The sequence below is a fragment of the Rhinoderma darwinii genome, chromosome 1 (assembly GCF_050947455.1).
Source record: "Rhinoderma darwinii isolate aRhiDar2 chromosome 1, aRhiDar2.hap1, whole genome shotgun sequence".
Lineage (NCBI taxonomy): Eukaryota > Metazoa > Chordata > Amphibia > Anura > Rhinodermatidae > Rhinoderma > Rhinoderma darwinii.
The window spans coordinates 423,996,600-424,023,394 of NC_134687.1; the positions used below are offsets into that span (position 1 = coordinate 423,996,600).

At 42.9% G+C, this 26,795-nt stretch overlaps 1 protein-coding gene across 4 annotated transcripts; it reads left to right on the forward strand.

The window, feature by feature from the left end:
• Positions 1–26,666, forward strand: AP1B1 (adaptor related protein complex 1 subunit beta 1). Of its 4 annotated transcripts, none has more exons than XM_075829920.1 (22): positions 2–133; positions 4,227–4,288; positions 4,377–4,482; positions 4,781–4,916; positions 6,684–6,929; positions 7,268–7,458; positions 7,538–7,759; positions 7,849–7,969; positions 8,085–8,180; positions 8,281–8,396; positions 9,961–10,126; positions 10,507–10,605; positions 10,794–11,053; positions 11,520–11,724; positions 12,490–12,519; positions 12,804–12,938; positions 13,666–13,811; positions 13,905–14,034; positions 15,202–15,286; positions 17,126–17,212; positions 24,648–24,802; positions 26,228–26,666. In XM_075829920.1, the coding sequence occupies exons 2-22, from the start codon at positions 4,252–4,254 to the stop codon at positions 26,300–26,302; spliced, it is 2,844 nt and encodes a 947-aa protein (XP_075686035.1). In that variant the 5' UTR covers positions 2–133; positions 4,227–4,251; the 3' UTR covers positions 26,303–26,666. The 4 variants fall into 4 exon arrangements, with proteins under 4 accessions (XP_075686062.1, XP_075686035.1, XP_075686053.1 ...); XM_075829938.1 differs by having other exon boundaries at positions 11,523–11,724; XM_075829928.1 differs by lacking the exon at positions 2–133 and adding an exon at positions 289–312.
• Positions 26,667–26,795: the final 129 nt, after the last annotated feature.

Below are 26,795 nucleotides of genomic sequence, written 5' to 3' on the forward strand. Positions count from 1 at the left end.
CTCTCGTCACTTCCGGGAGCAGGTGACGGCCATCTTTGCTGTGATCTGCCGGGAGGAGGAGGAAGAAGCTCCGTATACGCCTGACATCTGAGCAGCCCTCAGCCTGGGACTGGTCCCCGCGTCCTTCACACAGGTCACACTCCACATTTGCCCTTGTTTTACGATCGGTAGACCCGGACTCAGTGGGGCGGGAAGTGGGCGACCAGCTAATGACTGAGGGGTGTGATGAACATGGTCAGAGCTTCCGGGGGTGACCGGCTGGCAGGGAAGATGTTAATGACAACTCACTCCAGACGTTAGTAGCGGCCTGAGGTACATTCAGCCTGCTGACTGGCTTTCTTCATTCATTCCCAAGGCTCAGTCAATGACATTAATTTGTGACAGCTCTGCTCCTCAAGACAGATGTGAGGAGGTCTAGTCACCCGCAGCTCCAAGGCTGTTGTTAAGCAACAACTCTCAGCAGGCTATGGAAAGAGGACAAGCCATGCTGGGAGTTGTAGTGCCACCAGGGCGGTGAATGTGATGTGTATGATAAACCTCAGAGCAGATTCAGGTGTCGCACCAAAGTCACGATGGGGCAGATAATTATATATGTCAGGTTTCTGGCGTAAGGGTATGTTCACATCAAGAGCTATCTACGTGCAAGTTAAATGTGTCCTTGGGACTCTCTTAGCCCGATAGAGGCCCAAAGAGTGTCCTATTGGCCTCCGGACTAGTATAGTCTGCATACTTTTTTTTTAAGGATGAAATAGCGTATTATACCACGCCTTTTTATCCCAGCGGATCCCACAAAATAATGTGTACTTCATGGTATAGGTTTTTTTAACATGGGATTGTATGGGTGATTTATGCCAATGTACGGCATACACACAGGCATCCGTTTAATGGAGACGTCATAGGCTTTCATGACGTATCCGTTCAATGGATACCATTATATTCGATGGGTGAGAGATCCGTTCAACAGATTATTAATACTGGTATCCATTACCCATAGACTATAATAGTATCCGTTTAGCTGATACGTCATGAACTCTGGTGACCCCAGTTCACGACGTATCCAATTAACGACTTGGTAGAAAAAGCCAGAAAAAATGCAATACCTAAAGCATGATAAAAATGCCACTGACTGCAAAAAACAAAACGCTGTGTTTGTAATCACTCTTGTGTTTGCATTTTACACTACCACCGAAAACGTGTCCAAAATGCTGTGTGTGAAAGCAGCCAAAGACAGGCCTGTAGTTTGTGCTCAGTGACAGTGGATTTACAAAGTCAGGAAAATGCTAGAGAATTATTAATAGAGATAAATTGCAAAAAGTAGTGTTTTAGATTTCATTACTGGTGATCTTTAGTAGTAAGGGTTTGTCCAGACGTGAATCCGTGGCAAAATCTCCATGTGTTACGTGCGGATTTGGTGTGGATTTCACACTTTGCATTGCAACGGGTGTAATCTGCTCTGAAAATCCGCAGCATTTGTGCTATAGAATGGGCATGCTGCAGATGTGAAAATTAGCATTATGCCCTTAATTCCACGCTCATTTTTTCTGCTCCATCTGGATGGGCTTTTGAAAACCCTATCCACGTGCATTGTATTGTCATGGATTTTCCGTGCGGAATCTGCAATGCCGAACACTGCGCTCTCATAAAACTGCCAGGGGTTTATCAGTTCTTTCATTTGGTTGGTAAGGGTATGTTCACACGGCCTATTTTCTGGCGGTTTTCGGAAAAATCGGAAAAATCGGAAGCAGAACACCTCCAAACATCTGCCCATTGATTTCAATGGGAAAATCAGCGTTTTTTTGCGCGGCCGTTTTTCAAAATGGCCGTGAAAAAGAAGTGCGGGTTACTTCTCGGGAGGTTTTTGGAGCCGTTTTTCATAGACTGTTGAAAACCGCTCCAAAAACGGCTGCGAAAAACGCGAGTGGCTTAAAAAACTTCTGAAAATCAGGAGCTGTTTTCCCTTGAGTTTGCATGTGAACATACCCTTAGAGTGGTTAATCTGGTCACACCAGGTTGAGCAGCAGTGTTGGGCTGTGCTCTCGTCTTTCCGGCACCCTTGTGTACCAGGCATTTTCACATGTTTATGAAGACATTGTAGTTGTTGTGTTTATTATGTGTCACATTTATTAAACAGGTTCCACCTTTCTAAAACCAATTTACTGTATTTCCCTGACCCCAACCTCTATTATACTCTAGAGCTGCATCCTGGCGGTTAATAATGGGTCAAGTTAAGACAGGTGCCTGACAGCTATGCTGAGCCCCTATAATGAAGTAGCAGAAATCCTATAATGTAGTGGCGGAGAGGTTTTTTCCAACATTAAAGCAATCTCTGCACTACAATTATCCCGCAAGGAATACTGGGAGATTTCAGCTCTGGAGTCTGCATAATTGTGAATATAGCTCTATAATATGAAACGGATTGTAAGTCAGGATCAGAACAAGATTAGTAATATAATGCATTTACAAAGTTATTCTACTCTGTATGTAGGTTTATTCTCTAAGTAAGCTGTAAAATGGTGTTCAAAGGTGAATATAAAGGGGTTCTACAACTTTAAAAAATATCTTATGGGTGATGATTAGGAAATAAAATAACAAATAGGCACATACTCCCTTTTGACATCCCCTGCTATTCAAGTGCTGATGGTTTAGTTGACCCCCTAGTTTCTGTTTACATTGGTGTAATATTCACGTGCTATGCCCACAAGCAACCACTGCAATTAACCAGACCCCGCTGATGTATGTCTGTAGGGCATGTGCCCACTGTGGCAAGTGGTACGACACCTAATTCATGCAGTGATGCAAAGAGAGACGGTCAGGTGGACCACAGGTACCATGAGATTGACCCCTTTAAGCTAATATGACTATCTGGTTTGTATAAAGCTCCTATGTAACCAGCAGTACAGGGCGGTAATGTATTAATAATGCAGATTGTACTACGTTTCAGTTATTGTCACGATACCACTGAGAATAGAGTCATGTGTGACCAAGTTCCAAAATGCTGCAACTTTACCTGGGAGGAAAACCTGTAAGACCGGTCTAGCCACTTGTTCTTGTAGACCATTTATTTCATTTGGCCTCCTAGACATACACTAGGGTCAGTTATGGGGTCAACCCTTCAGCTGCCTTGAGTTTAACAGAACTGAATATCTGGGGTCTGGCCTGAGGCTGCATGCCCCCCAAAGTATGACATTGTCATTAGAGAATTGGTGATAAAGTGAAGCAGACCCCAAGGAACAGGGCTTCGCCCTGTTTCCTGTGACTTCATGCAAGTGTGTACATAGTCCTATACATACATGCTTAAAACTATAGCTGAGCATTGTCATAGGTAGTAAGCTTTTATCACCCTTATGGTGGCATGATGCTGGCTAGCATTTTGGTGTCAGATCGAGTCTGTCCTGATGTGTGTTGTCTTCTCTGACAGGCTCGCTACGATGGAAACGGTTGTACCCCTCTAATACACTCCAGTGAGCATTCTGCTGGAACTGTGAACTTGTGTTACCTGGAAGGCAGTTGGAGTTTCATTATTACTACAGAAGGTTGCAGGGGCCAAGTTACCCATTTTATGTGTGTAATATATTCAGCAGCTCTGTAGTCCTATTATTGCAATCGCATCAGTCCTCGTCAGCTCGCTTTCTACTCCTAGCCTGTGGCTAGCGACTGTGGGTGAAGAGCTTTTTCATTGGCTGGAACTTTGAAAAATAGTGACGTGGCGCGGCTCTCGCGCTGCACCTCCGCATTCTGTATCATGCATAGAAATGCGCATGAGGCTGTCAGGTGTCAGTGACACTTATTGTGGCATATGCTGGAATGGATGAGGAAACCTACATGAACAATGGGAACAGACACACTCCTTGCAGATGCTAGTCACTGAATGTGCTGTAAATGTATAAAACACTGTATGTTCACTCTCAGTGGACCTTGGAGACCACAACTGCAGAGGAAGGGCTGTTGTGTTTCTTTACATATAACATACTGTGCTGCTGACTTGGGAAGGAGATATATATATATATATATATATATATATATATAGATGTGTGTGTGTATTTTTTTTCAAACTGGAATTCCGGCACGATAAAATTGGTGTTGCTTCATTCTACCCCTCTGACCTTTTTTCTTGTTTTCTTTCCTGTTGGATGGGGGTGGTGCAGCTTTTTCCTTCCTGCAGCCTCAGCTGATAGAACCATTCCCTACTCATACACTGACCTAGTCTATCTCTTTTCTCCTTACAGCTAAGAGTGAAATCCCTGTGCAAATATGACGGACTCCAAGTATTTTACCACCACCAAGAAAGGTAAGACGTGGAGATCTGGGCAGACTCAAACTGACAGCTGCCGTGATAGAAATTGGTGTTGAGCTATTTTTGTATTTTACACCTACAGGTGAGATCTTTGAGCTAAAAGCAGAGCTGAACAGCGACAAGAAGGAGAAGAAGAAGGAAGCTGTGAAGAAAGTCATTGCATCCATGACTGTTGGGAAAGATGTCAGGTGAGCGGAGGTGTGGGTTTTCACATTGCAGTGTAACTGAAGATGTCTGATGGTGTGTAGTCCAGTACAGTAAAAAGGTCGGGCCGGATGAGTGGAAAATTGGGAGTTTTTCAGACACTCACTAGCTGCTGGGAAGTTATCAGTTTTCCTATACAGTGATCCTATAAAAAGTGCTTGTTCCGCTCTTTCTGAGAACCCCAGTGATCTGCAAGCCTCTAGCGGGCGAGTGGGTATAATACTGGACTCCTCTGCGTGGCATTGTGTCACCATGTAACTGGATCTCTTCTTTGTGTAACAGTGCCCTGTTTCCTGATGTGGTGAACTGTATGCAGACGGATAACCTGGAACTGAAGAAGCTTGTGTATTTGTACCTAATGAACTATGCGAAGAGCCAGCCTGATATGGCCATCATGGCTGTAAATACGTTTGTTAAGGTGGGTGATGAATTGCTGTCACAATTGATATAAACTCCAAACATTTGCTTTTTTATATGGGATGAATACATGAAAACAAGTAGGTTTTGCTAAATACCTTCTTGATTCTGAATTTCACTCCAATTATGATAAACAGTTGAGTTAAAAATATTGCACCGCTAGGTGCCATGTTGATTTCTTTTAATGGGTTTATACCAACACTATAGTTAGGGAACGCAACCCTCCCCCTGCCAAGCCCCCAAATATTTTTTGCCAACACAAGCGTCTGGCTTTAAAGGTTCACGGGGTGCAACTGGTTTTATTTCCTGGCATTTTCCAGTAGCATACACCACAACTCTTGTGTGGATATATGGCATGTCCTACTCTACAAAATTAAGCTAGAATGCCATTTGGCAATAGGTCTCTCATAGTGAAACTTCCCCCAATGTCTCTCCCTATTGAGTAATAAATGTTATATATGTAAAACTACTGTTATCACTTTTTTCTTTTTCACTTTTTACTAAAATTCAGTCATTGCCCTAACAAACTAAGGCTATATGTTCAAACCCTGTTTGGTCAATACATCTGACCTATACGTTATCACTGTACTTTTTTTTTTTTTCTTTTTCTTGCTATTTTGTTGAAAGTAAAGCTAATCTATGTAATACATACCATATCATTATGAAACATGCCATAGACTCTTTATATTTTGCCGTTATGCTAAACACGCCCTGAAATACTGATAACTGTCCTCCTTCAGCCTAATGGATGTTTTAGATATCGCTGTGGTTATATAACACTTGTGGGAGGAAAACCATAACCTGATCGCTTAATTCTAAATGCTGCAACCACTTCAGTTACAGCTCTGCAATACCTCAGAGCAGGTTAATCTGCTGTCATTTTATTCACCTAGTCCTTCAATATATATGTGGGGGCTCCTTATAGTTTAGCAATGGTCAAACTACTGCATTCTATGCTATGCCATAGTGATGATCTTGGAATCCCTCCGAAGGGCCTGTTCACATCTGCGCAGGGGCGTCCATCACAGACCCAGAGTGATATCCGGAAACAATAGCGCAGTTAAAGCCACGGCCCCCCCGTCAGACACCAACAGAACTCATTAAAGTCAATGGGTTGCCTCAGCTGCCGGTGTTGCAATGGTACCGTTGCTTCTGGTATTCCCTTGTTCTGCTTCTCTGACGGAGCAGAGCAACGGAATAGCTCGAAGCAGATATGTACCGGGCCTAATCCAAATTGACAAACTTAGATGTGATCGATATTAGGTGAATCCTGTGTATCCGGGACACACGGGACCCGCTCTCAGCCGAGCCGTCCGTTCAGCTGAACTGACAGAATCATCTGAGAGAGAAGTATTCAGCTTATATGTATACAGAACACATAGACAGTGTATCGTAAAAAAAACAAAACATTTTTATTAAAAGTCAATTCAAAAAGTGCTTAACATCACAAAAAAAAAAAATGTTTAATAATAAAACCTTAATTCATAGAGCTTTTAACTCTAATAATTCCAGACACCCGCGACTAGAGACAGATTTCTGAATACTGATTTATACAGACCCCATTAAATTGAATTCTTACATTTAATTGTGCGGGGAATTCAGAACTCTGACCCCGAATACGATGTATTACCTTCTTTATTCCTTTACACCTTGGAATAATAAAATACTAATTGGGACGCCGCAGTCATGTTATGCTTACTAGTTTACCCAGATAATAAATTAGTGCAACTTGTGTCGTTTTGTATTTTATTTTTACTTGGTTCCTCAGGACTGTGAAGACCCAAACCCATTGATCCGGGCACTAGCCGTGCGCACCATGGGCTGTATCCGTGTGGACAAAATCACAGAGTATCTCTGCGAGCCACTGCGCAAGTGCCTGAAGGATGAGGACCCATACGTGCGCAAGACGGCAGCAGTGTGTGTCGCCAAACTTCATGACATCAATGCTCAGTTAGTGGAAGATCAGGGATTCCTAGATACGTTAAAAGATCTCATTTCTGACTCCAATCCTATGGTAAGGAAACTGCTCTTGTGCTGTCTTGTTTTTCGTCATGGCTGGGAGACGGGCAGAGTACAGGAAGAGAGGGTAGAATTAAGTAACTGGTCCAGCCAGCTGTTGGGACATAGCTATACCTGGTGAGGCGGTTTCCAGTAGTGTTACTATGTTCCTACTTTATTTAGCACCTTTGTAATATTCAAAGGTCCTTTGATCATTCTGGGTTAATGTTCAGGTAAAGGGAAATTTTATGAGACAATATGTTCTAAGAACGCGAATCATGGATTCTGTTTGGACATAGCAGCAGTTCACACTGATACCTGAGGGTAAATGTGCCTTCTGACTTCTCATTGTAGGTTGTGGCTAATGCGGTAGCAGCTCTATCAGAGATTGCAGAGTCCCATCCGAATAGTAACCTTCTGGACCTGAACCCCCAGTCCATCAATAAGCTGCTAACTGCTCTCAATGAGTGTACAGAGTGGGGTCAGATCTTTATCCTGGACTGTTTGGCCAACTATGTTCCCAAAGATGACCGAGAAGCTCAGAGGTGGGTTGGAAGTGGCTTAAAATAGATGTTCGTTATGAGCTATTTTATACCATATCTGATGCACGTGTCCTCTCCACAGTGTATGTGAACGTGTTACGCCACGTCTTTCACATGCCAATTCAGCTGTGGTCCTCTCTGCGGTGAAGGTACTCATGAAACTCATGGAACTCCTATCAAAAGATTTGGATTATTATGGGACACTATTAAAGAAGCTGGCACCTCCTCTTGTCACTTTGCTCTCTGCAGAGCCTGAATTGCAGTATGTGGCACTGCGCAATATCAACTTAATTGTGCAGAAACGGTAAGATATTCGTTTCCATACTGACATGCATCATATATGCCCTATGTACACCAGGGTCTGACACCTATTCTATGGGTCTTCTCTTCCAGCCCAGAGATCTTGAAGCATGAAATGAAAGTTTTCTTTGTTAAATATAATGACCCAATCTATGTTAAACTTGAAAAACTTGACATCATGATCAGACTGGCATCACCTGCAAATATTGCCCAGGTTAGTGGCTGTATTATGTGCATGTGTACAACTTTTGGTAGGGTACAGAAAACCTTCTAGTCGCTATACCTGTACTTGCTTGAATATAATTTTTTTTCCCCGTTAAATCATTTAGGTTCTGGCTGAACTTAAGGAATACGCTACAGAGGTGGATGTAGATTTTGTACGGAAGGCTGTTCGAGCGATTGGACGCTGTGCTATTAAGGTGGAGGTATGGAATGCCTCCTTAATAAAATGTGCCGTTTTGCAGGCTAAAAGTATTGTGAAGGCAATGATTGATTCTGAATTGTGAATGTATAACTTCCCTTCAGCAATCTGCAGAGCGCTGTGTGAGCACCCTGCTGGATCTCATTCAGACCAAGGTGAATTACGTGGTCCAAGAAGCCATTGTGGTGATAAAGGACATTTTCCGAAAGTACCCAAACAAGTAGGTGTCACTATATTCTAGCCTATATTGCAGATAGGTTTATCCTATTGCGGCAATCAGGTGATGTGTGTTTCTTGGGGTTTTCAACTTTTAGAAGTGTTTTTATAGTATGTGGGATTTCTTTTTGATAGAAATAAGAAGTTTAATGTTTGCTGGTGGCAAGTAATGACTTAGAAGGAAAGGCAGATTATCAGTATTGTTAGAAGACCTCTCCTTTTATGCAGATCTAATCTCTTTCCAGTAAGTGACCGCAAAAACAATGCTAAGGCCCCATTCACACGACCGTAAAAACTCCCTTAATTACGGGCCCATAGACTTCTATTGGCCACGGGTACCTCCCCGTATGCTTAGTCTATCTGAAGTCTATGGGGCTCCCGTAATTACGGGTGACTATGTGTGTGCACCCGTAATTACAAGAGCGTTGCTAGGCAACAGTAAATATTCACTTTCCTGGGTGCTGAAAGAGTTAAACTGATCGGCAGTAACTCTTTCAGCACCCTGGACAGTGGCTACCGATCACCATATAGATAAAGCTGTAAAAAAAAAAAAAAAAAAAATGTTCATACTTACCCAGAACTCCCTGCTTCTTCCTCCAGTCCGGCCTCCTGGGATGACGTTACAGCCCATGTGACCGCTGCAGCCAATCACTGGCTGCAGCGGTCACATGGACTGCGCGTCATCCAGGGAGGTCGGACTGGATGTCGAGAGGGACGCGTCACCAAGACAACGGCCGGTAAGTATGAATTTCTTTTACTTTTGTTACGGAAAGGGCTGTCCCTTCTCTCTATCCTGCACTGATAGAGAGAAGGGGCTGCCGATTAGTGCAGTGCAATTTTGCAGCCAAAAACGTGCCCGTAAATACGGGTGGAATACTGGTGACACCGGACCCATATTTACGGGCACGGGTCCGTAAAATACTGGTGCAATACGGGTCGAATACGTGTGACCAAGGACCCGTATTTATGCCAGTATTTACGGGTGGACATAAATACGGTTGTGTGCATGGGGCCTAAGGCTGCGTTCACATCTGCGTTGTGGCTTCCGTTCTAGCGTATCCGTCAGAGGACCACAAGAACGGAAGTTAACATCTCCGTCAAAAAAAACATTGATTTCAATGGGTTGTATTTTTGCATCAGTTTGGCTCAGTTAGGCTCCGTTTCGTAAGGTTTCATTTTTTTTTTAACAGACGAAATAGCGTAGTCTGCTGCGCTATTGTTTCCGTCAAAAATTACGGACACCTGACGGAAGAGAGCTTTCCAGGTTTTTTTAATGTTGAAGACAATGGATGACGGATACAAACTCATATGCCATCTGTTTGTATCAGTCATGCATTACGTTTAACGGATCCGTTTTTTGTTCTGCACATGCACAGACGAAAACTTAAAGCAAGAAAAGAGTCTGTTTTGGTCGGATCAGTTTACCGGATCCATAAAAAAAACGAACATATTTTACCTTCCGTTGCATTCAGTGTGGCATCAGTCAGTCAGTCTGTCTGTTTTTATTTATATTTTAACGGATCTGCTAAAATGGATGCGAAGTTTCATATTGACTTGTCTTTGATTAGATATGAGAGCGTCATCTCCACACTATGTGAGAACCTGGATTCCCTGGATGAACCGGAGGCAAGGGCTGCCATGATTTGGATAGTAGGGGAATATGCTGAGCGGATTGACAATGCTGATGAGCTGCTGGAAAGCTTCTTAGAGGGATTCCATGATGAGAGCACACAGGTACTTGCATTGCCTTTGGTTTCAGGAAGACTGAAGTATGGGTAACATGGATAAGCTATGAGCTGTCTGATATGTAGGTTAAAACTTAAAACAATATGCCTACTTGATTCTTCATAAACATCTGTATGGTCTTATGTAAGAGAAATGTTTTTCACTGAAGTTCAGTTAAATCTAGTTAATAATGCAGGCTGAGCTACAGACTGGCACGGCTTTTTCTTTGATCTGCACAGCACCAGTCCAGCTTTGTTGGAGTTGTTGCCGCTAGATTCTTTGCTAGAATAGCATGCATGCTGGCTTTAGACTCCGATTTGTGTGAAACCCCTTTAATGGTTTTCCATAGCGATCTGTTGAACTGGTTAAACGATTCATTTCTGTTTTAGGTCCAACTACAACTTCTTACGGCTATTGTGAAGCTTTTCTTAAAGAAGCCAACAGAGACACAAGAGCTGGTACAGCAAGTACTAAGCTTGGCAACTCAGGTGAGTGTAACGCAGGCTTACATATGGTAACACAGAGCTGTGTAGAAGCTAAAGACAAGTCATTTCATATCCGTTTCTAATGATTGTTGCCCAAATAACTGAAGAGATCTGGAGAATAGGTCACTTTATGAACCATAAGTCTATGGCTGCATATGCTTCGTCTCTCTAACTCATCATCTCTATCATAGGATTCAGATAACCCGGATCTCCGAGATCGTGGCTATATATACTGGCGACTGCTCTCCACAGATCCTGTTGCTGCCAAAGAAGTGGTCCTGGCAGAAAAGCCTTTGATCTCCGAAGAAACTGACCTCATTGAGCCCACTTTGTTGGAGGAGCTTATCTGTTACATTGGTACACTGGCCTCTGTCTATCACAAGCCTCCAAATGCTTTTGTAGAGGGAAGTCGTGGAGTTGTTCCCAAAAGGTTACCCCCGCGAACTGCCTCGTGAGTATTTATTGGATCACCAGTTGTTTTTATGGGTTTGATGTACCATGCTGCTGCTGTACAGAGACTCAGTGGCTTTCTAAGGTTGTGAATAAATACAAGAATGGTTTGTTCAGTTTAGGTTGCACTAGGTTAGTGTATGTTGCATTGAACAGCCCATTTTACCTGCAGTAGATGACCCTTTTATCTTGTGTATAAGCAATGTTTCTGAAATATGTGCTTCGATTGTATCTGAGAGAGATAATAAAATTGACACCAGTTTAGACCACCATATTCGTACACTTGAAAGCCTTAGAGGAGGACTAAATACACATATGCGGAGATCTGAACTGCCCAACTCCAAGCCTCTCTCCATCATCGATACAAAGAAATCCGATATGAGAACCTATTTTAAGAAATACTAAAGCAAACAATAGGGGATGTAGATTAAATTACAGACTGCTATTAATTTATTTCTTGTCTACAGCAGTGAGAGCACAGAGAGTCCAGATGCAGGTACCACAATGCAACCCCAAGCAGAAACCCACCCTTCAGTCATCCCATCTCAAGGCGATCTGTTGGGTGACCTCCTAAACCTTGATTTAACACCACCCGTCAGCGGACCTTCCCTGACTACAAGTACTGTACCAATGGGTGGAGTGGATCTCCTGAGTGGTGGACTGGACACTCTGGTATGAAAATAATAATTTGCCTCTAAATTCCCCCTAAACAAAACTTGAATTTGTGTATGTGGGAAGGGACTGTCCAAAGGGATTCTCCGGTTGTATGTCCATAAAATGTATTTATAGCACAGGACTAAACGTGCTCCACATTTGGAATATTGTCTTCATGCTCAGTTACAGACTCTGCACTGTTCAAATGGATCTGGTCCCCGGAATATGTACCTAAATTGCTGAGTATGGAAGTTTAGGGATTCTAAATTGGCACCCGAAAATGTATTGAGTATATTGTCTGCTCTATTTAATACAATTTATTGACAATCGTGCCTTTAAATCGCTCATGCTTGGGGTTGAAATGTAACAATTCCTCTCTTCCATGATGTATCGGGCTGATCATTTTTTTCTTCTCTCTCTGTCAATGTTCTTTCCTGTGCTGCTCCCGCCTGCTGCTCTCCGGCTTTTGTGTGTGTTGCTCCCTGCCTTTCTCTGGTTGCCTGTGCTCTTCCTCCCCTCCCATCTGCTTCAACTCCAAAGATTGTGGAAGACAAAGAAGGGGTATGCTAGGGAGAACTATTCATCTATACTGCATGGATTGTTGGGGGCTGTTTTGAACCCCATAGGGTTTCATCAGCTGTGCAGAATTACATTACGGGGCACACTCACTAGGGATCATCATCACATCTTAGGGACTCTAGGGTAGTTCTATGGATACCAAGTCAATTTGACCACCTTCAACAGAACATTTCTGGTTTTAAACAATTCTATTTTATTTTACAGCTGGGTGGCGACACAGGTCCAAATGTGACTGTAAGTGCGATTCCGTGCCCACTTTTAATTTTTTGGCCTTGAAACAGCATTTTGTTTATCATTTGAGTGATTGGTCTCATTTAGCTATGTAGCAAACCTTTTTCTTGTTATGATCCATATTCAGTTGACTGTATCCACAGTTGTCATATTATATGTCTGCTATATAGCACAATGTATAGATAGATACACACATAGCTTGGCCATATCATTGTGAAATAATCTGTATTACTACCTTTACATAGTGTGACTTAATAATACATGTCCCTTCTGCTTCTTTCTTGTAGCTGCCTACTGGATTCATGGCGCCTCCTGTGGCTTCTGCCCCCCTTGTGCCTCCACTCTCTGGAGGACTTGGTGACCTCTTTGATTTGGGTAGTGGGACAGGTGCAATGACTGGATCTTATGTGGTTCCAAAATCAGTAAGTGAATTTTTTTTAATAGGGATAACATTTCAGAACACAACTATTGGGCAAAACATTTTAGTCTCTTGGGACCACTGATGTTAGGGAGTTGTATTGCTGCATCCTCATATAGATGGTCTGTATTAATGGGATACTTCAATAGGGCTGTTTTTATAAGTGCATATGTAATTGAACAGCCCAAGATCTGGGTTCATGATTACAATTTTTACACTCTGCTTACCAGAAAGTTTGAACCTTCAAGTGTAGCTAAACTTTTGACAAACTTCTGACATGTCATAAGTTTGGATTGTGGGGGTCCGAGCACTGAGACCCCCACCAAACGCTAGAACGAAGCAGCTGAAGCACTCGTGTGAGCGCTCAGCCGCTTCGTGTCTGTTCGGCTTTTTCCGGAAATAAATGTATCTGTGTACGGACTCAATAGAAAGTCTATGAGCCCGTACACCGATACATCGGCTTTCCGGAAAAAGCCGAACAGACACTAAGCGGCTCAGCACTCACACGAGCGTTCAGCTGCTTCGTTCTAGCGATTGGTGGGGGTCTCCGTGCTCGGACCCCCATCAATACAAACTTCTGACATGTCACTATGATATGTCAGACGTTTGTCAAACGTTTAGCTACACTTTAAACATTGATATTCTTAACATGCGTGTTAAATCCCATTAAAATGACAGAACTCCTTCTTATGCCGTCTGTAACTATTGACCGCTGTATTTTCTTATGACAGGTATGGTTACATGCCATTAAAGGCAAAGGCCTGGAAATTAGTGGCACTTTTGCAAGACGGTCCGGTGCCGTATTCATGGATATACAGTTTACCAATCGAGCTCTTCAGGTCATGAGTGATTTCGCTATACAGTTCAATCGCAACAGGTATAGAATGTGCTCACTCAAAGCCTCTGGAACGTTTTCTTTTAAATTATTATTATCTTTAGCTAAATCTTTTTATTTGCATTTACTTAACAGTTTTGGGTTGGCACCAGCTGCTCCACTTCAGATTCTTACTCCTTTGGCTCCCAACCAATCTACAGAAGTCTCTCTTCCTTTAAATACAATTGGATCTGTCATGAAAATGGAACCCCTCAATAACTTACAGGTAAATTGCCGGAATATATTGTTACTCATACAGCAGTATATAAATCTTTGCCTGTATTGAAATATAATTACTTATGTATTTTTTTTGATAACTATTAACTGGTTCCCGACCGCTGGCTGTGTTTTTACGGCCAGCGGTCAGGGTCTTTAAGATCCGAGCCATAGACTTTTTACGGCTCGGGTTTTAACTTGCTGCCCGAGCGATCGGGCAGCTGACTGTCGGGTCTCCGGCTGTCAGTGACTGCCGGGGACCCTGAGGAGAGGATAGAATCAGCTTTTGCGGCTTCTGTCTTCTCTGATCACTTGTTCACAGCGCTCAATGAACGCTGTGTATAGGAATAGAGGCAGCGGCCGCGCCAATGTCTCTATTGCTTCCGGTGTTCATGTGACTGGTCACATGATCGCCGGGTGCCGTTACTGAGAGACTGCAGCTAGGTCTTACTAGACCCAGCACAGCCCTATTAGTGACAATCGTCACTGTGAGAGGGCTGATTTCCCCTGTAACTGGGGCTGCTGTGCAGCCCCCGTTACAGTAGAAAAACCTAGTGTAAAAAGAAAGAAAAAATATATATAAAGTTCCCCAAAGGTCTATTTTGACCTTTTGAGGGACAGACCATAGTAATAAAAAAATAATAAAGTAAAGTACAAATTTTTTTTAATAATAAATACACATAAATTACCCACCCCAAAAAAAAACGTTCTCCCCCCGCCAATCATTGTTGTAACGCTAGCGCTGACCCAATTACCCTAATATAGACATGTAATATATTAACATTTACGGTAGACAATGACGATCTCAAATAAAAGGTCTATTTTAGGGTAAAACTAAGTTGTTACCAAAAAAAAATAGCTGAAACGTAAAAAGGCTTATTTTTTTTTTTACTATTATTTTCAAAGTTTAAGAATAAAAATTCTAAAATAGCAAAAAGGATGTGTATAAAAACGATAAAAAAAGAAACCTTCATTGTCTATGGAAAAAATATCGAAAAAATCATGTAGTTAGCCCAACAAATTAAAAAGTTATAGCCGTTTAACTAACACGTGCTAAACGGTGTCTGGTCCTGAAGGCTCAAAATAGCCCGGTCCTGAACTGGTTAAACATCTAATATTTATGAACCTTCCTATAATGTTTTTGTGGCATGATGCGGTTTTTGCTGTTTTCTTGCAGGTGGCAGTGAAGAACAACATTGATGTATTTTACTTTAGCATTGTATATCCACTTCACATTCTATATGCGGAAGATGGAAAGATGGGTGAGTAAGATCGGCATTCACCAGTGTTGGTTTGGGATTTTTAATAAAAAAAGTGTTGTGCCTACATCCTTTTCATGGGGACAATACTATATGTGACCTATCTTTTATAGGGAGACTACGATCTGTGCCTACATCCTTTTCATGGGGACAATACTATATGTGACCTATCTTTTATAGGGAGACACTACTATCTGTGCCTACATCATTTTCATGGGGACAATACTATATGTGACCTATCTTTTATAGGGAGACACTACTATCTGTGCCTACATCCTTTTCATGGGGACAATACTATATGTGACCTATCTTTTATAGGGGGAGACTACTATCTGTGCCTACATCCTTTTCATGGGGACAATACTATATGTGACCTATCTTTTATAGGGAGACTACTATCTGTGCCTACATCCTTTTCATGGGGACAATACTATATGTGACCTATCTTTTATAGGGGGAGACTACGATCTGTGCCTACATCCTTTTCATGGGGACAATACTATATGTGACCTATCTTTTATAGGGAGACACTACTATCTGTGCCTACATCCTTTTCATGGGGACAATACTATATGTGACCTATCTTTTATAGGGGGAGACTACGATCTGTGCCTACATCCTTTTCATGGGGACAATACTATATGTGACCTATCTTTTATAGGGGGAGACTACGATCTGTGCCTACATCCTTTTCATGGGGACAATACTATATGTGACCTATCTTTTATAGGGAGACACTACTATCTGTGCCTACATCCTTTTCATGGGGACAATACTATATGTGACCTATCTTTTATAGGGGGAGACTACGATCTGTGCCTACATCCTTTTCATGGGGACAATACTATATGTGACCTATCTTTTATAGGGGGAGACTACTATCTGTGCCTACATCCTTTTCATGGGGACAATACTATATGTGACCTATCTTTTATAGGGGGAGACTACGATCTGTGCCTACATCCTTTTCATGGGGACAATACTATATGTGACCTATCTTTTATAGGGGGACACTACTATCTGTGCCTACATCCTTTTCATGGGGACAATACTATGTGACCTATCTTTTATAGGGGGAGACTACGATCTGTGCCTACATCCTTTTCATGGGGACAATACTATATGTGACCTATCTTTTATAGGGAGACACTACTATCTGTGCCTACATCCTTTTCATGGGGACAATACTATATGTGACCTATCTTTTATAGGGAGACACTACTATCTGTGCCTACATCATTTTCATGGGGACAATACTATGTGACCTATCTTTTATAGGGAGACACTACTATCTGTGCCTACATCCTTTTCATGGGGACAATACTATATGTGACCTATCTTTTATAGGGGGAGACTACGATCTGTGCCTACATCATTTTCATGGGGACAATACTATGTGACCTATCTTTTATAGGGGGAGACTACGATCTGTGCCTACATCCTTTTCATGGGGACAATACTATATGTGACCTATCTTTTATAGGGGGAGACTACGATCTGTGCCTACATCCTTTTCATGGGGACAATACTATATGTGACCTATCTTTTATAGGGGGAGACTACTATCTGTGCCTACATCATTTTTTGTAGGAGAAATACTATTATGTACTACTTCCACTTGTGTGAAAGACCACCATGTTATCCTAAACACCAAGCCCAGTTATGGTGGTCTCTTTGTGGTCACATGGGCTGTTGCTATGAATTTACCCCCAGACATGTTAAGTGTTCCCTCTTATAAAGAAAATATAATAATGCAAAGAAGACATTATTACTCCAGTATGGGGTGTTTTTTTTTTATAGTGGACAAAATCTCATTAGATTGTTTTCACTTGATCTGATCAGAGCGACAGATGTTTTTGGCTACATGGAAAGACATCCCCAGTGACAACGAGGCTCAATTCCAGATCAGAGACTGTCCTCCAAGCCCAGGTAAGTTCTGCGGTGATAATAAATGAATGAAATAATGTATAAACCAGGTATATGGTCACACAGACAATTTGACAGATATTTCATGTTGGTAAATTCACTGAAAAATAGGTAATGAATGTCGTTCAGTAATAAATATGTTTCACCGCCTGGAAGAACGATTAAAAAGTAGTTTATTAGTTAATTTCATAAAATAGTGGCTCTACCAGCCGTTGATACCAGACCAGGCTTAAGCAAGTGATTAGCGACAAGAAAGGTGGTATAGAGTGATTGATGTCTCCTTTCCACCCAAAACACCACCTATCTGCTTGTAGTATAAATAACGCTATATCTTTGCCATTGATAACTGTCTATCTAAATCCTACGCGTTTCATCATCACATACACGGTGATGCTTCCTCAGGGATTGATAGAAGTAGATTTATTTCAAATCTCGTTAAATTCAAAAGTAGTGAAATGATAACAATTTTGCAGCACTGGATAGCACTGTTCGTGTGCTGATTCGTAACCTCCAGACGCATGCACGGCTCTGATACACTGGCCGTACACGCGCCGGAGATCCTCAGGACTTATAAGGCTGAGAGCCCGCCCTCCAAAGGTCTTCCCCCTGAATGAGCCGCCAATCCGCGTATTACACGCCAACCAGTGACGTGCCGGAGGCGGCGTCCTGGGAACCTAGCAACCTAGGAGGGTTGCTGGACGATCAAAGCGTCCATGGTAACTAGGGGATGCTAGACGCGGCTCCTTGGTTGTCAGTAAACAAAAATACATCGTGTGAATATAGTGGTAGCACAAGGCCCTGTGATCAGACAAGGCCGTGTGGATGCAGGAGGAGGGACTCAAAAGTACGGAGGACCGTCTTGTTCAAAGACTATCTTCTAAACTGTGACACCACATGTGTCTTTATAGTATCCTAAATACGCCCGGAATCACAAGGAATAATGTTCCAGGGCATCGTGGACAGGAATAGATAAGGAGAACGCGGCCATATATTACCGAATAATCCACGGGAGGGTACAGCGCCCGGATTAACTTCGTAGCTCATATTAACCTATCCCATGGCGAACTTATGGCAGATATAACCAGCGATAGCGGTGTCATAGGTGGGATAATAGGGTGTTGAATCTGTTGTGTTAAGAGCCAGCAATAGACCTAGTGGAGAATCATGACAAAAAACGCGATGAAACGCGATAAAAAACGCGATCGGAAACGCACAGTGTGCATAAGGACATAAGAATAGCAGGCATAGATGTGTTGGAATAAGATATACGGTACATTATTGGGTAACCAGACCAATATTCAGGTGATGCGGTTAAAGGAAACATGCGTAGGAGATTTGTTCATTTATTCCAAGCGGGTTGATAGTCTGCATTCTGAATATCCATTCTGCCTCTTTTTGGAGTATTTTCCTATCCAGGTCCCCACCTCTAGGGAGGGGTCTCACTTGTTCTATACCCTGGAACACAAGAGCCGTAGCATCCCCGTCATGGCAGGACCACACATGTCTTGATACAGGGGTGTCCACTTTCCTTCTGACGTCCCCAATGTGGTCCCGTATCCTTCTCCTAAATTCCCTTTTGGTCTTGCCCACATATTGCAGGCCACATTTGCATGTCATGAGATAAACAATGCCCTTTGTTTTACAATTTATGAATGACCTGTTATCAAAGGTTTTGCCAGTCTGCGTACTCGTGAAATTCTTGCTGCATAATATCGACACACAGGCTTTGCATGTTCCGCATCTGTATGTCCCTCTAGCACTATTGTCCAGCCAAGTGCCACATTGTGTAACCGGTTGTAAGTGGCTATGGACCAATCGGTCCCTGAGATTCCGTCCCCTTCTATAGGTAATGAGCGGGGCGTCCCCAACAAGGGTCCCCACATCAGGATCTGCCTTCAGTATGCCCCAAAATCGTTTGAGGACCTCCCTCACCTCTCTACTCGCCGAGTCAAAAGTACCAATAACCCTCAATGGTTCTTCATGCGTTTCATTTGGTTTAGGATTGAGCAGGTCATCTCTATTGCATCCCAGTGCATTCTGAAATGCCCCTCTAAGCACCTCCCTAGGGTATCCCCTATGCCTAAACCTATTCTCGTGGTCACGTGCGGATACCCTGAAGTCCGTGATGGTCGAACAATTCCTCCGTGCCCTGAGATATTGGCCCTTTGGTATCCCTCTCTTCAGGTTGGTTGGATGCCAACTTTCCCACCGTAATAGGCTATTGGTCGCCGTTTCTTTACGATACATGTTGGTCTCCAACAGTCCTGTATCCGTCTTGGATATCATGATATCCAGGAAGGTAATCCTGGTATCCTGAATTTCGGATGTGAAGAAAAGGCCTAGTTCATTTGCGTTCAAGATCTCCACAAATTCCTTGAATTCCTCCCTGGTCCCTGTCCATAGGATGAGGACATCATCTATGAATCTCATCCAGAGTAAAATACATGATGACCATTTGTCCATCAGTTCACTGAACACAACTTCCTTTTCCCACCAACCCAGATAGAGGTTGGCAAAAGTGGGTGCACATGGACTACCCATGGCCACTCCTCTGAGTTGGTGGTAGATCTTTTGATCAAATAGAAAGAAGTTGTGTTCTAGGACAAACCTAAGTAATTCAATCACGAATTCATTGTGGGCCTGATATTGTACCCCTTTATCCATCAGGAAGTGTTCAATAGCTCTACATCCTTTGTGTGGAATGGAGCTATATAGGGACTCCACATCAAGAGATGCCAAAAATGTCTGACCGTCACACCGTATACCCTCAAGTCTTCTCAGCACATCCATGGTGTCCCTCACGTATGATGGCAGGGACACCACAAATGGCCTGAGGACCCGATCAAGGTACAGGCTCGCATTCTGAGTGAGGCTGTCAATCCCCGAAACTATGGGGCGACCCTTGAGAGGGTGCAACCCCTTGTGTACCTTGGGTAAGCTGTAAAATGTTGCCGTTAGTGGGAACTCCTTCAGCATGAAGTTCATTTCCCTATCATTTATGAGGTTATCTGTTTTTGCTGGACCAAGAATATTTTTAAGTTTGTCCTTAAAGGTGATCATTGGATTACTGGCCAAGACCCCATAGCACTTTCGATCATCCAGGATGTCGTAGCACATCTTGCTGTATTGTGATCGGTTCATAACCACTATGTTCCCCCCTTTGTCCGAGGGTTTAATAATGATATCATCATCCCTCTCTAGGGATAACAAGGCTGCCATCTCTCTGCTGGAAAAATTAGAGCCGTGCTCCTTATGATTGATCAATTTAAGTTGGTCCTCCACTACCTTTACAAAAACATCAATGGGGGTATTGTCACTGAGGGGTGCATATTTGGTTGATGGGACCCTTAGTTCCGTGAATGGGCCCTTGCCCTCCTCCCTGTGACCCTCCTCCCATAGATCCTCTAGTAGTCTGAAGTGTGGGAGATCTTCCATGATCCCCAGTTCCATGCATTGTCGTTTGTTATGCATCTTAAAAAACTTTTTCCACTTAAGTTTCCTGGCAAAGAGGTTGAGGTCCTTAACCCACGTGAAGAGGTTAAATTTATTTGTCGGGACAAATGAAAGACCCTTGCTCAGCACCTCCACCTCTTCTACTGTCAGATTGCGTGTGGAAAGGTTCACAATCTGAAGTCTATCACTATTCCCCAAGGTACCTATAGCTCCCTTCTGTCTCGCAGAAGATAATCTGAGATCGGGTGGTTCTTGGCTAAAAAAAACCCCCGATGCTGATTCTTTCCTCTATTTTTGCCTCTGAAATTTTGACGAGTCTGGTATCTACCAGTCTCATTACCTCCCTGACCTCTTCTGGGTGGAATCCTACCAAACTCAGTGTCTGATTGTTCCTGTTCCGATGAGGAATGATCAGTATCTGGTTCCTGAGGTGCACCAGTCCTGGCACTATAGTCAAAAATCCTTCCTTATTTGAAGTCCACCGTGTCACGTACAAATTGGAAATGCCTCCTTTCTTTAATGTGACACGTGAACTTCTCTATTGTTTGTAACACCGCTTCTTTTCTTTCAAATTCTGAATTGTTGTTGAATTTTTTAACTGCAGTAATACACTCTTTTAATTCTTGACTGCTACGTGCCAAACTACTGTGCTCTTCCTCCAAAAGGATTCCCATAAACCTCAGTGAGGATTCGATCGATTCTTTCTCCCACTTTTTAAGAAGCTCAGGGGAGCGAACCCTCACCGCAGGGATAAGGGAAATCCTCAGGCCTCTTGGAACAATTTTGTTTTTGATATATGTCTCTAGGGTTTGGATTTCCCACCAGGATCTAATGTGGTCTTTATATGTTTTGGTGAGATGTCGGAAAGAGGCAGTGATACTTAGATTTTGGGATTGTGGTATCAGTTCTTTATCTGAGAAGACCTCCCTAGCATCTGTAAACCATTTATCCGTATTAATGTCACTCGTCAGGAATCCTGCCATCCCCACTAAATTGAAATAAATAGTAAATTCACTGAAAAATAGGTAATGAATGTCGTTCAGTAATAAATGTGTTTCACCGCCTGGAAGAACGATTAAAAAGTAGTTTATTAGTTAATTTCATAAAATAGTGGCTCTACCAGCCGTTGATACCAGACCAGGCTTAAGCAAGTGATTAGCGACAAGAAAGGTGGTATAGAGTGATTGATGTCTCCTTTCCACCCAAAACACCACCTATCTGCTTGTAGTATAAATAACGCTATATCTTTGCCATTGATAACTGTCTATCTAAATCCTACGCGTTTCATCATCACATACACGGTGATGCTTCCTCAGGGATTGATAGAAGTAGATTTATTTCAAATCTCGTTAAATTCAAAAGTAGTGAAATGATAACAATTTTGCAGCACTGGATAGCACTGTTTATGTGCTGATTCGTAACCTCCAGACGCATGCACGGCTCTGATACACTGGCCGTACACGCGCCGGAGATCCTCAGGACTTATAAGGCTGAGAGCCCGCCCTCCAAAGGTCTTCCCCTGAATGAGCCGCCAATCCGCGTATTACACGCCAACCAGTGACGTGCCGGAGGCGGCGTCCTGGGAACCTAGCAACCTAGGAGGGTTGCTGGACGATCAAAGCGTCCATGGTAACTAGGGGATGCTAGACGCGGCTCCTTGGTTGTCAGTAAACAAAAATACATCGTGTGAATATAGTGGTAGCACAAGGCCCTGTGAGGTGCTTAGAGGGGCATTTCAGAATGCACTGGGATGCAATAGAGATGACCTGCTCAATCCTAAACCAAATGAAACGCATGAAGAACCATTGAGGGTTATTGGTACTTTTGACTCGGCGAGTAGAGAGGTGAGGGAGGTCCTCAAACGATTTTGGGGCATACTGAAGGCAGATCCTGATGTGGGGACCCTTGTTGGGGACGCCCCGCTCATTACCTATAGAAGGGGACGGAATCTCAGGGACCGATTGGTCCATAGCCACTTACAACCGGTTACACAATGTGGCACTTGGCTGGACAATAGTGCTAGAGGGACATACAGATGCGGAACATGCAAAGCCTGTGTGTCGATATTATGCAGCAAGAATTTCACGAGTACGCAGACTGGCAAAACCTTTGATAACAGGTCATTCATAAATTGTAAAACAAAGGGCATTGTTTATCTCATGACATGCAAATGTGGCCTGCAATATGTGGGCAAGACCAAAAGGGAATTTAGGAGAAGGATACGGGACCACATTGGGGACGTCAGAAGGAAAGTGGACACCCCTGTATCAAGACATGTGTGGTCCTGCCATGACGGGGATGCTACGGCTCTTGTGTTCCAGGGTATAGAACAAGTGAGACCCCTCCCTAGAGGTGGGGACCTGGATAGGAAAATACTCCAAAAAGAGGCAGAATGGATATTCAGAATGCAGACTATCAACCCGCTTGGAATAAATGAACAAATCTCCTACGCATGTTTCCTTTAACCGCATCACCTGAATATTGGTCTGGTTACCCAATAATGTACCGTATATCTTATTCCAACACATCTATGCCTGCTATTCTTATGTCCTTATGCACACTGTGCGTTTCCGATCGCGTTTTTTATCGCGTTTCATCGCGTTTTTTGTCATGATTCTCCACTAGGTCTATTGCTGGCTCTTAACACAACAGATTCAACACCCTATTATCCCACCTATGACACCGCTATCGCTGGTTATATCTGCCATAAGTTCGCCATGGGATAGGTTAATATGAGCTACGAAGTTAATCCGGGCGCTGTACCCTCCCGTGGATTATTCGGTAATATATGGCCGCGTTCTCCTTATCTATTCCTGTCCACGATGCCCTGGAACATTATTCCTTGTGATTCCGGGCGTATTTAGGATACTATAAAGACACATGTGGTGTCACAGTTTAGAAGATAGTCTTTGAACAAGACGGTCCTCCGTACTTTTGAGTCCCTCCTCCTGCATCCACACGGCCTTGTCTGATCACAGGGCCTTGTGCTACCACTATATTCACACGATGTATTTTTGTTTACTGACAACCAAGGAGCCGCGTCTAGCATCCCCTAGTTACCATGGACGCTTTGATCGTCCAGCAACCCTCCTAGGTTGCTAGGTTCCCAGGACGCCGCCTCCGGCACGTCACTGGTTGGCGTGTAATACGCGGATTGGCGGCTCATTCAGGGGAAGACCTTTGGAGGGCGGGCTCTCAGCCTTATAAGTCCTGAGGATCTCCGGCGCGTGTACGGCCAGTGTATCAGAGCCGTGCATGCGTCTGGAGGTTACGAATCAGCACATAAATTGTGCTATCCAGTGCTGCAAAATTGTTATCATTTCACTACTTTTGAATTTAACGAGATTTGAAATAAATCTACTTCTATCAATCCCTGAGGAAGCATCACCGTGTATGTGATGATGAAACGCGTAGGATTTAGATAGACAGTTATCAATGGCAAAGATATAGCGTTATTTATACTACAAGCAGATAGGTGGTGTTTTGGGTGGAAAGGAAACATCAATCACTCTATACCACCTTTCTTGTCGCTAATCACTTGCTTAAGCCTGGTCTGGTATCAACGGCTGGTAGAGCCACTATTTTATGAAATTAACTAATAAACTACTTTTTAATCGTTCTTCCAGGCGGTGAAACATATTTCATGTTGGATTGCATTGTGCTGCAAAGAAAGTACTTTACACCTTTCAAGGTCTCCTGTTTCACAATGACAAGTCCATCTGATGGGACTTGTTGTCTACTAAATCTTAATCTTGGAGATCTGCTATTTTAACTAGAAATGTTTATTTTCAATATTTAAAAGGAGTATGGTTCTTATCTGAGGTCCATCCTCATCATCACTGATTTGATCAGTTTTCACATACTTTGGTGTCCGCTCATATTGTAATGAGAACATTGCTAGTACATTATATGTAATTGTATTATATTGTAGCTTTGAAGTTTATTGTTGAGCTGTTTGTTTAACAATACTGCTTTGATTTAACAGACGCTGTTAGCAACAAGCTGCAGGCCAGCAATGTCTTCACAGTGGCACGGCGTACAGTTGAGGGTCAGGACATGTTGTACCAGTCTATAAAGCTCACAAATGGCATTTGGGTGCTAGCAGAACTAAGGATGCAGCCTGGAAGTCCAAGCTGTGCAGTAAGTAAAGTATCTGGTATTACATTCATCTAGGGGGTCTGATAAATTGTGCATCCTTTGTAAAATCCATCCTTATATTTACTGGCTTCTGTATTACTGTCTTTATTTAAAAAAGTACTCATAATGGAAGGGCTTAATAGGAGCCTGTCCGAAAGACAATATACTGCAATGCATTAATATTGCAGTATATACGCTGGTTCAATAAACTAATAAAAAAAAACAAAAACGTTAATTAAAGTTTTATACAGTTACGAATGCAGTTACAGTGAAATTCAATGGTGGAACAGGGAGCATTCAGCTTCCTGCTCTACAGTCACCATGTGACGCCTGCCGTTAGCTGCTTGGCATAGGCAGGTGTGATGCATTGACGTCATCGCGCCTGCCTGCGCCGATCCACACACAGTGCAGACCGGAGCAGACCTGCAGAATGATCTGCGCCACTCGTTGTGGGAATGGGGTTAGGTGAGTATTTTATTTTATATTTTTAGTTTCACTCTTTCTGTGTAGGGAGGCACTATGGGGGCATCCTACTGTGGGGGCACTATAGAGGCATTCAACTGTGCAGGCACTATAAGAGCATTTTACTGTGTGGGGGCACTGTGGGGCATTATAATGTGTAGGGGCGCTGGAGGTATACTGTGTGGGCAGCACTAAGGGTGCATCATATTGTTTGGGGGAGTACTATGGGGAAGTTATACTGTGTGTAAGGGCATTATGGATTGTGTGGGGGCACTAAGGGCATCATTACTGTAAGGGGTTACTTAAAAGGTATCATCACTGTGTTGGGACTCTATTACTGTGTGCGGCACAAATAGGGTGTGGCACAAAGGAGGGCACTTGTACTGTATTGGGGCATAAAGGGGACTATGCGTGTATTGACAGGGATTTGGGAGGTTCAGAGGTGTGGTTTAACAGTCAAAATATTGCCCTGGCGCGGTGCGCACCACTGCATCAGTTATCTCGTCTTACAGTGTTTACAAGTCTGAACAGTGATCTCGTAGAAGACCACATTATAGAAAAGAGCAGCGTTTTGTGTTTTATTTATTTTACTGTAAAAATTATTTCCATCCCAGCAAAATGTGTCTGAGCAGTCCGCTTCAAAAGATCCTCCCAAGTATATGGAAAAATGTTAATGTGTAAACCCATCTTAATGCAAGGATAAAAAGCTGCAGAATGCAAATGCAACCTTAATTTTGTACAAACATTACATTAGTTATGTCACATTTACCTGAATTGATCCTGATTTTCAATCTGAACAATAGCCCAGATGTGTATTTACAATTCTGCAGCCTTCAGAGCTGAAATCTCCCAGCATTCTTGTCTGGCTTCAATGTCGGTGCAGGGCTTTCTGAGCTCTGTACAGTATTATCCTAATGTGGAGAAAGATCATGTCCCACCTCATTATATTTGTTTTTCTGCTAACAGCTATCTCTGAAGTGCCGGGCACCTGAGGTATCACCATTCATCTTCCAAGCCTTTGAAACCGTGCTGAAGAACTGAGCCTTCCTCTGCACCGGCTGTATGACGATCAGCAACCTTCCCGTATGAAGGCTGGGCATATGGGAAAGAGGCCTTGTGCGCATGTGTCTGCTACTTTTCTAATCGGGATAAATGAACATGGACCAAATAATGAATAGTGTTGATTTTATTCTCTTACTCCCAAAGCTGCTCCCGATCCTGCCTTCATTTTAAACCCTTTGCTACCACATGGACGGCACAAGGGTTAATCTGTTCACCGCTCTCTAAATCCCAACCCTTTTTATGGTAGATGCTGTTTTGGTTCTGCTGGATCCTGTTAATTTAAACAATAAAGAACTTGGATAAAAATGTATATAATAAAAACTTTGATATGTGTAAACTTTAACATTTATTCATGAGTATATTACCTTGTTAGTGAGACAACCTTCCTACCGTATGTATTGACGTGACAGGATTAGGGGGGAAATAATTCAGGTTCACCTTTTCATATAGGTATTCCCTAATAAATTCTATT